At 52.4% G+C, this 14,533-nt stretch overlaps 1 protein-coding gene across 1 annotated transcript; it reads right to left on the minus strand.

Moving 5' to 3' along the window:
• Positions 1–3,808: 3,808 nt before the first annotated feature.
• LOC145416256 (uncharacterized) lies at positions 3,809–6,051 on the minus strand. Its single transcript, XM_080285255.1, has 3 exons — positions 5,953–6,051; positions 4,551–4,811; positions 3,809–4,213 (listed from the first exon to the last, which is right to left on the minus strand). Exons 1-3 carry the CDS (start codon positions 6,049–6,051, stop codon positions 3,809–3,811), a joined length of 765 nt encoding a protein of 254 aa, XP_080141381.1.
• Positions 6,052–14,533: the final 8,482 nt, after the last annotated feature.

Raw genomic sequence — 14,533 nt, forward strand, 5'->3', positions numbered from 1 at the left:
TATCACATACTTACTGACCAGAATGTCGGTGTACTCGTGACATCAATTATTACAACTTACACTGTTGTTCAACTTATACGTTTTATTCATGCTAACATTACACCCGTTTCCACTTTATATTCTTGCTATCACATATTTACTGACCAGAGTGTTATACTGAGCGTCATATTTTCGCAGATTTACACAGTGGGTGTACTCATGACATCAATTATTACAACTTACACTATTTTTCAACTTATACGTTTTATTCATGCTAACATTACACCCGTTTCCACTTTATATTCTTGCTATCACGTATTTACTGACCAGAGTGTTATACTGAGCGTCATATTTTCGCAGATTTATACAGTGGGTGTAGTTTTCATATCACTTCGTTCAACTTACACTGTTTCTCAACTTATACATTACTTTCCTGCAAACATTACACCCGTTTCAAGTTTATGTAAGACTTGGCACATACTGACTGGCCTTACCATCATACTGAGCGTCATATCGCCATCCCACACAGTTTCAGTAGTGTAGGAAGTTATGGTACTCTCTGAAACATGGCTGAAGGCACAACGCAACATTGGTGGTGGTGGGGGAGGTGGAGAGCGGCGCCTTTCATCACTCGCACTTCTCTTCCCTCTCCCTTTTCCTTTACCCTTTCCCTTCCCTTTCCTTCCTTTCCCCACATCCTGGGGCTGTGTGGAGGAAGTTTGGGAATATTGTATGGCGAAAGACGTGCTGGGGAGTGGCTCCACCTCCTCTCCCCTAGGCCTACGTGCACCACGTGCTCGTGCTGCCTCCCTCACACCACTTCCCTTTCACCCCGCACTCCCACCACACCACTTTCGCCTTCCCCAGACAAAACACTAGGCCAGGGGTTCTCAACCTGGGGTACGCGTACCCCCAGGGGTACGTGAGAGGAATTTTGGGGGTACGTGACAGGTTTCTCAAAATACTTTGGTTTTGAATAACTTCAAACCTGTTTGTAGAAAGTGGCCTACATGTGCTAGGCTAGATGTGTCCTCCACTAGAACCAGGACACTAAGTGACAACGTTAACAAGGAAACTCTTGGAGTTATGTCATTTGAGAGAAAGCTCTCTTGGACTACACTTGCCACACAACCTTGCAAACCCATAATACAGTAGTCACCCTTGCTCGTTTTCTATCGATCACGTAACTCCTCACGCGTACCGAGCAGGTACCAAAGTGAGACGCACTGTTCGCCTCTCACTGTCACCCACTCACCACTCTTCCCTCACTACCCTCACCCTCAGGTTTCCAGTGTATTTATAGTCTGATTTTTTTTCCTCGTTTAAGTTGTTCTGGATTTTGCTTGCGGCTACGAAGTCATGTGCCTGCACTGCAGCCATAATAACTGGTAATGGTTTCCTTCTACATACCGCTGTGAGCAGGGATTCTCAGCACTGTGTTTGATTAAAAACAAGTTACGTTCACGTCTTGCAGTCAAAGACGACATAAGAGTGGCTCTCTCAAAGACTGTGTCGAGGATTGACTTGTTGGCAGCAAAGAAACAGGCCCAACCATCTCACTGAATTAGTATATACTTGTATTTTAATGCAGTCACACACACTGACTTCCCTATGAGTAAGTAACTAGTTACTAATAACTAGTTGCGAGGCCTAACAATCAGCATTAGTTTGCAGTCAGTGGAACACAAAGCCTTAATTCTATTTTGTTACTTTTTTCATGCTAGTGACGCTAGTCACGCACACAGTAATTTCCCCATGAGTAACTAGTTATAAGCTGTATATAGCACCACTACCTCACAGTCACAGTTATTGGAAAAATGTGTCTGATTTAGTACTGTTTTATTATTATTTTTATGCTATTCACACACACAGTGACTTACCTATCACTGTTACTAGTTACAAGTTGCAACTAGCTGCAAGCAGCACTAGTTCACTGTCACAATGATCGAAAACTGTCTGTTATAGTTCTGTTTTAGTAAATGTATTGCATGCTAGCAGCCAGTCACATAGTGTTTCCCTATGACAGTAACTAGTTCCTATCAACACTACCTCATAGTGACATACATTAATTGAAAAGTTTGTCTGCTCCACATATATAACACAATTTAAACTTAATAAACTAAGTCAATAAACCATGCATTTCTTTTTACCCTTCCTGATGCTGCATTGTGTGTAAGGGGTACGTGACCAATACTGAAAGACTTCAAGAGGTACATAAGATTAAAAAGGTTGAGAACCCCTACACTAGGCCATACTTTATTTGCCTTCTCGCCCCACCTTCTGATCCTCGGGGTGAGATTTTTTCCTTCCCCAACCACGAGGCAACATCACGTCCTAAGCCGCCGTCATCGTCATCGTCCTCATCCTCGTCCTCATCAGAATCTCTCTCTAGGGGATGGAGAGAGGTCCATGCAGGTGTTTTGGGTGCAGGCTGGCCTTCCCTTGCCTTACGATACATGACATACCGCTTTTTCCGGGGCCAAGGGACCTCCTCATCACTGCTTGTTATTTCCTCCTCAGGCTGCACATAATCTCGATCCACCACATCATCATCAAGTGGAGAATCACTATCTCCAGTGAAGGCATCCAGGGCGGATTGTATTTCGTCGTCTGAGAGACCTTTACGCGCCATGTCTGACCTGGGTCACTGCTAACAGGTGAGTGACCGAGACAAGGGCGAGCGCAGGTCACGCGGGGTCTGGGATGCTGCCCGCCTGGGGGCAGGTAGGGGAGGCTTGGGTACGTGGGCGAATCGAAAATCTCGCGCGAATTTTGAAAATTGTGGAAATTATGAACCTTGCAATTGCAAGACGTCGAAGTACGTCAACGGGATTGGCAGTGACATAACGTGAGGACGTGGAAGTACATCGACGGGACGCCGCAGGTTAACCTGCCCAATCCTGACCACTTTTCCACCACTGACTCCCCCCAATCCCGACCATTTTAGGAATTTTTTTTTTTTTTTTTGCTCAAACCTTCGCTTTTGGTGAGAAACATCGAAAATTAAAAGAGAAATCACTCACCTGAGGTTTAAAATACTCGATACAGGTAGGAGTACCTTTCCTTACCTTACTGGGTTTTCTATCAGGCCGGCACCAAAGAAAACGAGTTCTGTGGGAGGATAACTATTTCACACCACTCATAAACGGTATTTATTAATATACTTGGTATGAATTTATATGTAGTACGAGAGTATATTGGTTTTCAAGCAGTAATATAGGCATTATGAGCATTATTTCACTCACAAATACCTGACCTTTTTTTGCCACATTACCTGATCATCATTTCTAACTGTTTCTTCCTCTAATGCTATGTAAAGTTTGTCCTCCACATTGTCATTGATTGGGGAATCACTCTGGCACTGAATTTCGTACCGTGGCATGACATGGCTATACTGGCCAGGTCACTGATAACAGGTGAATTGCTGAGACAATGGCATGCGGGGGGGGGGGAGGAGGTCATGCTAGGTAAGGCATTGTCCCTGCCTGGCATCTTGTAGAGGAATGTGTCACGTATATACGTACCAAAAATCACTCGGAAATTGAAAATTGTGCAAATTAGGGACCTTGCAATATTTTCGCGTTTATGTATATTGACGGGATTGGCAGTGACAAAACGTGTGGACGTTAAAGAACGTCAATGGGACGCCACGGGTTAATAATGGTGACTTGGGTCCCAGAGAGATATGCCCGGAAGTGTTCGAGCACCCAAATTATGCCCAAGCATTCTCGCTTGGTGGCGGCATAATTTTTCTCTGCCTGATTCAGGGTACGGCTGGCATAGGCGATGATGTGCTCGCAGCCCTCTTGGACTTGGGCTAACACCGCGCCTATGGCAAGGAGATATGTGTCGGTGCAGAGGCGGAAGGGGAGAACGTAGTTGGGAAAAGCCACGATGAGGGCGGAACAAGCTTGTCTTTGAGCTGCCGGAAGGCAGCTTGTCTCTTGTCCATCCAGAGGAACGCTTCTCTCTTATGGGTTAGGTCATGGAGGGGTTTGGCAATGTGGGCAAACCCTTTCACGAAACGGCGGTAATAGGACATCAAGCCGAGGAAAGCTCGGATGCCGTGAACGTCCTGTGGTGGGGGTATATCCGCGATAGTGTGGAGCTTGTCAAGGTCGGGAGCTATTCCTGCCTGGGAGATGACGTGCCCCAGGAATGAGACGATTCTGGCGGCTAGAAAGCACTTGGTGGGCCGGAGTTTGAGGCCTGCCTGTCGGATCTTGTTAAAAACCTGGCAGAGGCGCTGCAGGTGGTCAGCCCAGGTTTGGCTGAAAACAATGACGTCATCCAAGTACACGAGCCATATTTCCCACGTGAGACTGCTGAGAACGGACTCCATTGGCCTGGAGAAGGTGGCGGGGGCATTGCAGAGACTGAACAGCTGGACACTGAACTCGTAATGCTTCCCGTTACTAGTCGAGAAAGCAGTGTTGCCTTGATCTTCCTGACGCACAGGAACCTGCCAAAACCCTGACTGGAGGTCCAGGGTAGAGAACCAGGAGGCTCCATACAGGGAATCCAGGGAATCGTCATATGGTTGGAAACGGAGTGGTGTCTTTGGCAGTTACGTCGTTAAGTCGGCGGTAGTTGATGCAGAAACGCATTGTGCCATCTTTCTTTTTCACGAGTACAACAGGGGAGGACCAGGGGCTGGTGGAGGGGGAAACGACTTCAGCTTTGATCATCTCCTGCACCTGGCGGTCTTCTTCTTCCCGCTGTTTAGGATTCTTCCGTCGGGATGGCTGTCGGATCGGCGAGCTCGTCGTATGAATTTCGTGAGCCAGGTAGGTGGTGTGTCCGTTGTCTGCTGGCCCTGCCGCAAACAGATCCTGGAAATCCAGGAGAAGGCAGCGTAGGTTGTCTGACTGATGGGCGGAGAGATGGTCGAGAACGGGAGGCAGGGGGGCGGGGGAGTAGGAGGGGGATGGGGCGCAGGGCTCGGCTTCCTCCATCTCTCCGATTACGTGCCCTTTAGGGAGGGTGAGGGGTGAAGGTTGGGCGAGGTTGGCAATTCGGACTGCCGTACGATGCGGGGGGAGGAAAGTCGGATGCAGAAAGCAGGCCAAGAGGGTTCCCAGCGGCAGGAGTGGGAAGAATAGGACAGAGGGGTCAGAGGGCCGGTTGAGAGGCACCCAGGCTTCTTGATGAGGGGGAGTAGTGACGGCGGCGGAAACAGTGGCAGGAAAAGAGGGAGGGGGGGTAGAATATGAGGGGAAGGGGGGGATGAGTCTTCCGGCCGGAGCCATGGCGTGCAGGTGCAGATGGCCTGAGGGGGAGGGTCGGGCAGTGCACAGAACTGGAGCTGCCTGTTGCGGCAATCTATGGTGGCCCCTAGCTTCTGCAACAAGCCCAGCCCCAGGTACCCATCATAATTCCGGCAGGAAGAGTCGAAAATTATAAACTGGTGCTGGGTTGACACCGGTTGGTGGGTGTCGACTCTTAAGGCCCGTGTCTCCCCACGGATGGGCAGGAGGCCATCCCCTGCATGCACAAGGTGAGTAGCTGTGGGTCGGTGAGGGCCAAAGGCCGATTTGTGGCGGGAGAAGTAGTGGCTGTAAAGGCAGGATCTGGTCGCTCCCGTATTGACCAGAAGTCTGGCTTTCACCCCGTTCAGCTTCATCTTGTGGTAAACTGGGGGGTGATATTTGGGGGAAATGGCCCCCGCCACCATGGGATGGTGTGGGGGCGGGCCTAAAAATCCAGCTTTCTGGGGCCTCCTTCTTCTTGCTCCAGCTCCTGTTCCCCAGGATCGATCTCCTCCACAGGTGCAGGTTCATTCTTTGTTGCCTCGTCCTCTAGAAAGGAGATTTTGCGCTGGCCTGCAGTGGTAGTTTTTCGACGTGCAGCCTTCAACTGGTCCCGAATATCATGCAGTGGGCACCTGGAGCTGCATGCTGAGAATTCCCAGGGATTCACTTGGATAAGGTTGGGGTTCTCCCTGTGGGCTGGGCGCCGATGTGTGGGGTGTGCCCTGGGTGGGCTAGGTGCTGAGGTGGGGCTGATATGGGGCATGGGCGGCCATGGCTTGACTAGGGGAGCCGGAATTTTGGTGGGAAACTTTTTCACCATGTTGATCTGCTAGGGTGCAGGGCGGGAGGTCAGGAGGCGCCGTATTAGTTGGATGTCTCTATCCATGTCTCCAGTCGGGTCATGGATCGTAAAGCATTCCTTTACAACACTGGGGAGCACTCTCAGGAGAGTGTTAAAGGTATGTTGTTCCCTGGTATCGTCATCTGCCTCTGGGTAGGCAGCGGTGACCAAGCGTCTTGCCTGAATTAGGGTATCATCTAGATTCCCGTCGAAAGTCAAGCTATCCAGTTGGGATAGTGCCACCACTTTCCTTAGTGATGGGGTGATGGCTTGGACCACGAGTCTCGTGAAATTCTGCCAGGTGAGCCCCGGGACGATTTTTGGTGCTATATTAGCCGCCGCTTTGCCCAACAGTGGGAGTGTAACTGCAATTTTTTGCTGGTCACTTTCAAACCTGATATCTAGTAAAGGTTTGATGATCGCCAGATATGTATGAGCATCGTACTGTTTGGGGTCGAACTTAGGCAATCACACGTGAGGTTTGGTTGCCATTTTCCTGATATTTCCTGACTACCTCTCTCGTATGCCCGGGTCAAGAACCACCGCTGTCCACCAGTGTAATGCTAGATGTTTTTGGTTCGGCTTCCCGTTCCTTAAGCACCTAACGTGTAGCAGGGCTCTCTTTCGAGACCAGGGTTTAGACAAATAAGAGAGAGGCAGGACACAAACACTCCAGGCAATAACCTTACATGTGTATTACTCAGTCAGACAGGGGACTCAAAAGATGTTACACACACAATATTCTAGGTGATCATAAACTCTTTTAACTAGATAAGGTTAATAGTATCTCGCAGGATACTGTTTGGGAATACAGTGAAAACAACATTTGAGGCTGAATATTCTAAATTTAGTATAGTACAGGGTCTTTAAGCGAGTGGAGATGCTAGAGCTGTTTCTTACTAAATGGGGGGGTTTAAGGCACTGGGGTCTAATTATGATTATGGTAGTTTGAGGTAGAGTCTAATGGCAGCATGTTCACTTTGTTATTTTCTACTCATAAGTTGCTTTTGGTCAGTTACCGTCACTCACTCCACTGCTTTGATGTTTATCTTATTTCTGTATAGCAGTTCACTGTGTCTATTCTTCTTTCTAACACTTTGGTCTATCACTGTCAATTCACTATTCCGCCTCGTCATTGCTCGATCACTATTACTGCACAATCACAGTCACTATGGTTCATCTGGCGCCAAAGGTGCGGCTGAGGTGCAACACAGCTCTGCTACTGATGGGGCTGGGCACTACCAGGAGATGCCGTGCTCAGGGTGCACGGGATCATGCACAGGGGCGTCTGCTCTCGTCCGGGGCTATGGGTGGCGAAGGGGCCCATACTCTCAGGGCTGGAGACAGGAGTGTGGCCCTCAGGACTTGGGCTGAACAATTGCCTGAACTGGTCGTTCAGGCTCCTGATGGAGGGGGAAGTCCTCCGTTGTCGAGGTGTAGGGAGTTCCCGCCCGGGCGTTCTGGGGAGGGTCTGGAGGTTCCCGAGGACTGCAGTCCCTAGGGCTGGGCGGCGCCGGCAGGAGGGGGCTGCGGCACTGGTCTGCATCAGGGTCCGTCAGGTGGGTCTCTCTCAGAGTGAGTCATAGGGAGCAGAGGCCGGGGTAGACTACAGGGCCTCTCCAATACTCCTCTACGCCCTCTGCACTGGGGATCGGGGAACAGGCATCAAGCTTGGGTGGTGGGATGGCTCTCGGCCTCTTCCTGCCGTAGGGCCCGGCTAATGGCCGTGGCTCCCTATGGGTGCGGCTACAAGCCACCAAGGCCTGGCTACTGGCCATGGCCAGAGAGGGTGAGTGTCTGCCAGCAAACCCGGGGACACCTTTGGAGTGGCTACAGGCCGTCTGACAAAGGTGGGAGCGATTACAGGCCGTCTCCTGCAGGAGGAGTGTAGAGTGGCTACAGGCTGACTCGGGGAACACCTTCAGAGTGGCTACTGGCCGTCTGACGAAGGCGGGAGCGGCTACCGGCCGTCTCCTAAGGAAGGGACGAGCAGCTACCGGCCGTCTCAGGGGGAACACCTTCCGAGTGGCTACAGGCCGTCTGGCGAAGGCTGGAACGGCTACAGGCCGGCTCCTTCAGGAGGGGTTTGGAGCGGCTCTGTCTCCGGAAGGACACCTTCAGAGTGACCATTGATCATCTCTTGACGAAGGCAGGAGCGACTAAGGGCCGTCTTCTTATTACCCTCAGAACGGCTAGTGGCCGCTTCTTTAGCGAGGGGCGAGCGGCTACTGGCCCTCTCAAAGAGGAAGACACCTTCAGAGTGGCTACAGGCCGTCTCCTGACAAAGGCGGGAGCAGCTACTGGCCCTCTCCTTTGGGGTGCTGGCAGGAGCTAGATAGGCAGCTCAACATTTTAGCTGGTTGGTGAAGGCTCACCCGGAAGGTAGTGCAGTATTCTTGCTATGGTGACGGTGGACGGGCTCCGGGTCATAGGGGCACACGGCCCTGGCTGACTTAGGCCGTTGTCGCACTGAGTCCCGGTGCACTGCTGCTGCTCCTCCGTGGGCTCTTTGTGGGGGTGTCCGGGAGTTCATGGGGGCACTATGCTGTATTCCTTGTGGGGGTGGCTGGGTGTTCCAGGGGGCACTGTGCTGCATTTTACCACCATCCGCTGGGAAAAAGTCATGTCCTCGTGACTGGAGGTGGTAGACTTGCGTATCGTGGGTGGCGTAGATTGGCTGTAGATGTCGGAGGAGGGCGTGCCAGGCTGTGGTGAAGGTGTTCTCGTCCTGCTCTGTGTCACAGGTGAGGAAGAGGGTGGACTAGGTGGTGGAGCAGAGGAATTGGAGGAGGTGGTGTGGTCCTCGGACTCACTGGTTGCGTCCGAGTGATGGTGCCCATACAGCTCGCCGTATCCTCATGTTGGAAGTTGTTGCCTGTGGTGTGGTGTGGTGCTGAATGCTTGAGACAGAAGGTAGGGGTCGGGTTTTATGCCGGGGCAATGCGGTGTAGTGTCTCTGGGGAGTACAGGTGGCTGGGATTTGGGCTTGATGTAGCATGAGAGTGAGATGGTTTAGGGCAGGGGTGGGAGTGTGATTTTGCGGCGAGGTGGGTGGGGTGGGGGAGTGAGTGCATCAGGCGGATGAGGGAGTGGGTGCATCGGGCAGGTGGGCAGGAGAGGTGCGGGTGGTGGCTGTTTTGAGGGTTTGTGTGGGTGGTGACGTGGGTGTGCGGGATTGGTGTGGGCATGAGGCGGGTGTGGTTGGGTGAGGAGTGGTTGGGGTGGGGTGTGGGGAGTGAGGAGTGGGGGTGTGAGGGTGCGGTGGGTTGGAGGGGTGGGGGCGGCGGTGGGTGAGGGCAGAGGTCGAGGTGTGGGGTTGAGGGTGGGGCACGTGGTGCTGGGTGCGGGGGAGGGAGTGGCGGGTAGGGAAGGGGTGGGGGAGCAGCGGGGCATTGGTGGTGCAGGTGAGGTGTGATGCGGCGTGGCGGCCAGGTAGGTGGAAGTGGTAGGGGAGGAGGAGGGGGAGGGTGATGGAGAGGAGGAGATGTAGCATTTGTAGGTAAGAGGGGGGGTGGCACCGGGGTAGGGGGCGGTGGGGGCAGGACCGCGAAAGGGGCGTACGTGCCGGTTTCGGAGGGTGCGAGGGGCACCGTGGGAGTTAACAGTGACTTGATAGGGGTTGGGGACGCTAGTGATGGTGTGGGGTCCTGTGAAGCGGAGTGCGAGTTTGTGAGCGGTGGGGAGCTGGGCGATTATGACAGTGTCGCCTGGTTTGTAGGGGTTGGATGCTGTGTCAGGGCTAAGGTCTAGGTTGTGTTGGAGATGGGTCAAACGGCGCTTGAGGTGGTGTAGTGGATCCTTCGTGGGAGCGGAGGTGAGCGGTTGCAGATGTTGCCGAAGGGGCAGCAGGAGGGGTGTCTCTCCGAATACTCGCTCATGTGGCGAAATTCCATCCTCTCGGATGCAGGAGTTGATGCCCCATTGTCCGATTTTTACGTGGGTGGGCCAGTTGTCGTCCTTAGTGGCTTCTATTCACGTGCGGAGCTGGTTCATGAGGGTACGATGGCTGTGCTCACACACTACATTTCCCTGTGGGCAGTAGGGGGAGGAGTGGGAGATGTTGTACCCGAAAATATTGGCTAGTTCCTTCCAGATCTTACCGGTGAATTCAGGCGTCTTATCTGAGTGGATCACTTGGGGAATGCCAAAGTAGTGGAAAACGTGCCAAAGGAGGGCGTCGGCTACTGCGACAGCGTGGGGTTCCTTCGCTGGACAGGCCACAACGAACTTGGAATACGTGTCTATGAACGTGATGATGTATCTATAGCCCAATTTTGGAGGCAGAGGTTCTACTACTTCAATTGCTAACAGCTGCCAGGGTTTGTGGGTGGTGATATGGCCCGAGGGTCCTGCGGTGCGTATGATGTCTTTACCAAGGGTGCAGGCGTGGCAGCTTTGGATGATTTCTTTGGCGAGGGCGGAAGGGTTTGGTGCCCAGTAGGCATCATTGAAAACTTGCAGCAGTTTTTTTGTACCCACGTGAATGACGTTGTGGGTGTGAAGGTGTCATAGGGCGTCAAGGGCAGTGTCAGGGGCTAGGAGAATATGACTGGAGGGGGTCAAGAGGTGATTGCCCTACCGATACAGTTTTTTGAAAAGGTGGTGAGGAATCCAAGGGGGTCGCTCCTTGCGGTGCCACTGCTGGAGGAGGTCTGGCTCTGGCTGGGTGGCGTGTATGGGGAGCCAAGAGAGAGCATCTGTACTGGTATGGAGTTTGCCGGGTCGGTATGAGATTTCGTAATTGAATTCCTCCAGGGTTTCACACCATGTGATGAGTTGGGCATTGTGGGTGTCGAACTGTCGTAACCACTGGAGGGATTGGTGGTCCTTAACCTGCCCCATCCTGACCACTTTTCCACCACTGACTCCCCCCAATCCCGACCATTTTAGGATTTTTTTTTTTTTGGCTGAAACCTTCGCTTTTGGTGAGAAACATCGAAAATTCAAAGAGAAATCGCTCACCTGAGTTTTAAAATACTCGATACAGGTAGGAGTACCTTTCCTTACCTTACTGGGTTTTCTATCAGGCTGGCACCAAAGAAAACGAGTTCTATGGGAGGATAACTATTTCACACCACTCATAAACGGTATTTATTAATTTACTTGGTATGAATTTATATGTAGTATGAGAGTATATTGGTTTTCAAACAGTAATATAGGCATTATGAGCATTATTTCACTCACAAATACCTGACCTTTTTTTGCCACATTACCTGATCATCATTTCTAACTGTTTCTTCCTCTAATGCTATGTAAAGTTTGTCCTCCACATTGTCATTGATTGGGGAATCACTCTGGCGCTGAATTTCGTACCATGGCATGACATGGCTATACTGGCCAGGTCACTGATAACAGGTGAATTGCTGAGACAATGGCATGCGGGGGGGGGGAGAAGGTCATGCTAGGTAAGGCATTGTCCCTGCCTGGCATCTTGTAGAGGAATGTGTCACGTGTATACGTACCAAAAATCACTCGCGAAAATTGAAAATTGTGCAAATTAGGGACCTTGCAATTTTTTTCGCGTTTATGTACGTTGACGGGATTGGCAGTGACAAAACGTGTGGACGTTAAAGAACGTCGACGGGACGCCACGGGTTAATAATGGTGACTTGGGTCCCAGAGAGATATGCCCGGAAGTGTTCGAGCACCCAAATTATGCCCAAGCATTCTCGCTTGGTGGCGGCATAATTTTTCTCTGCCTGATTCAGGGTACGGCTGGCACAGGCGATGATGTGCTCGCAGCCCTCTTGGGCTTGGGCTAACACCGCGCCTATGGCAAGGAGAGATGTGTCGGTGCAGAGGCGGAAGGGGAGAACGTAGTTGGGAAAAGCCACGATGGGGGCGGAACAAGCTTGTCTGAGCTGCCGGAAGGCAGCTTGTCTCTCATCCATCCAGAGGAATGCTTCTCCCTTATGGGTTAGGTCATGGAGGGGTTTGCAATGTGGGCAAACCCTTTCACGAAACGGCGGTAATAGGACATCAAGCCGAGGAAAGCTCGGATGCCGTGAACGTCCTGTGGTGAGGGTATATCCGCGATACTGTGGAGCTTGTCAAGGTCGGGAGCTATTCCTGCCTGGGAGATGACGTGCCCCAGGAATGAGACGATTCTGGCGGCTAGAAAGCACTTGGTGGGCCGGAGTTTAAGGCCTGCCTGTCGGATCTTGTTAAAAACCTGGCAGAGGCGCTGCAGGTGGTCAGCCCAGGTTTGGCTGAAAACAATGACGTCATCCAAGTACACGAGGAATATTTCCCACGTGAGACTGCTGAGAACGGACTCCATTGGCCTGGAGAAGGTGGCGGGGGCATTGCAGAGACTGAACAGCTGGACACTGAACTCGTAATGCTTCCTGTTACTAGTCGAGAAAGCAGTGTTGCCTTGATCTTCCTGATGCACAGGAACCTGCCAAAACCCCGACTGGAGGTCCAGGGTAGAGAACCAGGAGGCTCCATACAGGGAATCCAGGGAATCGTCTGTGGTTGGAAACGGAGTGGTGTCTTTGGCAGTTACGTCGTTAAGTCGGCGGTAGTTGATGCAGAAACGCATCGTGCCATCTTTCTTTTTCACGAGTACGACAGGGGAGGACCAGGGGCTGGTGGAGGGGGAAACGACTTCAGCTTTGATCATCTGCACCTGGCGGTCTTCTTCTTCCCGCTGTTTAGGATTCTTTCGTCGGGATGGCTGTCGGATCGGCGAGCCCGTTGTATGAATTTCGTGAGCCAGGTAGGTGGTGTGTCCGTTGTCTGCTGGCCCTGCCGCGAACAGATCCTGGAAATCCAGGAGAAGGCAGCGTAGGTTGTCTGACTGATGGGCTGAGAGATGGTCGAGAATGGGAGGCAGGGGGGCGGGGGAGTAGGAGGGGGATGGGGTGCAGAGCTCGGCTTCCTCCATCTCTCCGATTATGAGCCCTTTAGGGAGGGTGAGGGGTGAAGGTTGGGCGAGGTTGGCAATTCCGACTGCCGTACGATGCGGGGGGAGGAAAGTCGGATACAGAAAGCAGGCCAAGAGGGTTCCCAGCGGCAGGAGTGGGAAGAATAGGACAGAGGGGTCAGAGGGCCGGTTGAGAGGCACCCAGGCTTCTTGAGGGGGAATAGTGACGGCGGCGGAAACAGTATCAGGAAAAGAGGGAGGGGGGGTAGAATATGAGGGGAAGGGGGGGAGAAAGGAAGGGGGGGATGAGTCTTCCGGCCGGAGCCATGGTGTGCAGGTGCAGATGGCCTGAGGGGGAGGGTCGGGCAGTGCATAGAACTGGAGCTGCCTGTTGCGGCAATCTGTGGTGGCCCCTAGCTTCTCCAACAAGCCCAGCCCCAGGTACCCATCGTAATTCCGGCAGGAAGAGTCGAAAATTATAAACTGGTGCTGGTTTGACACCGGTTGGTGGGTGTCGACTCTTAAGGCCCGTGTCTCCCCACGGATGGGCAGGAGGCCATCCCCTGCATCCACAAGGTGAGTAGCTGTGGGGCGGCGAGGGCCAGAGGCCGATTTGTGGCGGGAGAAGTAGTGACTGTAAAGGCAGGATCTGGTCGCTCCCGTATTGACCAGAAGTCTGGCTTTCACCCCGTTCAGCTTCATCTTGTGGTAAACTGGGGGATGATATTTGGGGGAAATGGCTCCCGCCACCATGGGATGGTGTGGGGGCGGGCCTAAAAATCCAGCTGTCTGGGGCCTCCTTCTTCTTGCTCCAGCTCCTGTTCCCGAGGATCGGACTCCTCCACAGGTGCAGGTTCATCCTCTGTTGCCTCGTCCTCTAGAAAGGAGATTTTGCGCTGGCCTGCAGTGGTAGTTTTCCGATGTGCAGCCTTCAACTGGTCCCGAATATCATGCAGTGGGCACCTGGAGCTGCATGCTGAGAATTCCCAGGGATTCACTAGGATAAGGTTGGGGTTCTCCCTGTGGGCTGGGTGCCGATGTGTGGGGTGTGCCCTGGGTGGGCTAGGCACTGAGGTGGGGCTGATATGGGGCATGGGCGGACATGGCTTGACTAGGGGAGCCGGAATTTTGGTGGGAAACTTTTTCACCATGTTGATCTGCTAGGGTGCAGGGCGGGAGGTCAGGAGGCGCCGTATTAGTTGGATGTCTCTATCCATGTCTCCAGTCGGGTCATGGATCGTAAAGCGTTCTTTTACAACACTGGGGAGCACTCTCAGGAGAGTGTTAAAGGTATGTTGTTCCCGGGTATCGTCATCTGCCTCTGGGTAGGCAGCAGTGACCAAGCGTCTTGCCTGAATTAGGGTATCATCTAGATTCCCGTCGAAAGTCAAGCTATCCAGTTGGGATAGTGCCACCACTTTCCTTAGTGATGGGGTGATGGCTTGGACCACGAGTCTTGTGAAATTCTGCCAGGTGAGCCCCGGGACGATTTTTGGTGCTATTTTAGCCACCGCTTTGCCTAACAGTGGGAGTGTAACTGCAATTTTTTGCTGGTCACTTTCAAACCCGATATCTAGTAAAGGTTTGATGATC

The sequence above is a fragment of the Coenobita brevimanus genome, chromosome 105, assembly GCF_032717465.1.
Source record: "Coenobita brevimanus isolate Jiangsu-jjx chromosome 105, ASM3271746v2, whole genome shotgun sequence".
NCBI lineage: Eukaryota > Metazoa > Arthropoda > Malacostraca > Decapoda > Coenobitidae > Coenobita > Coenobita brevimanus.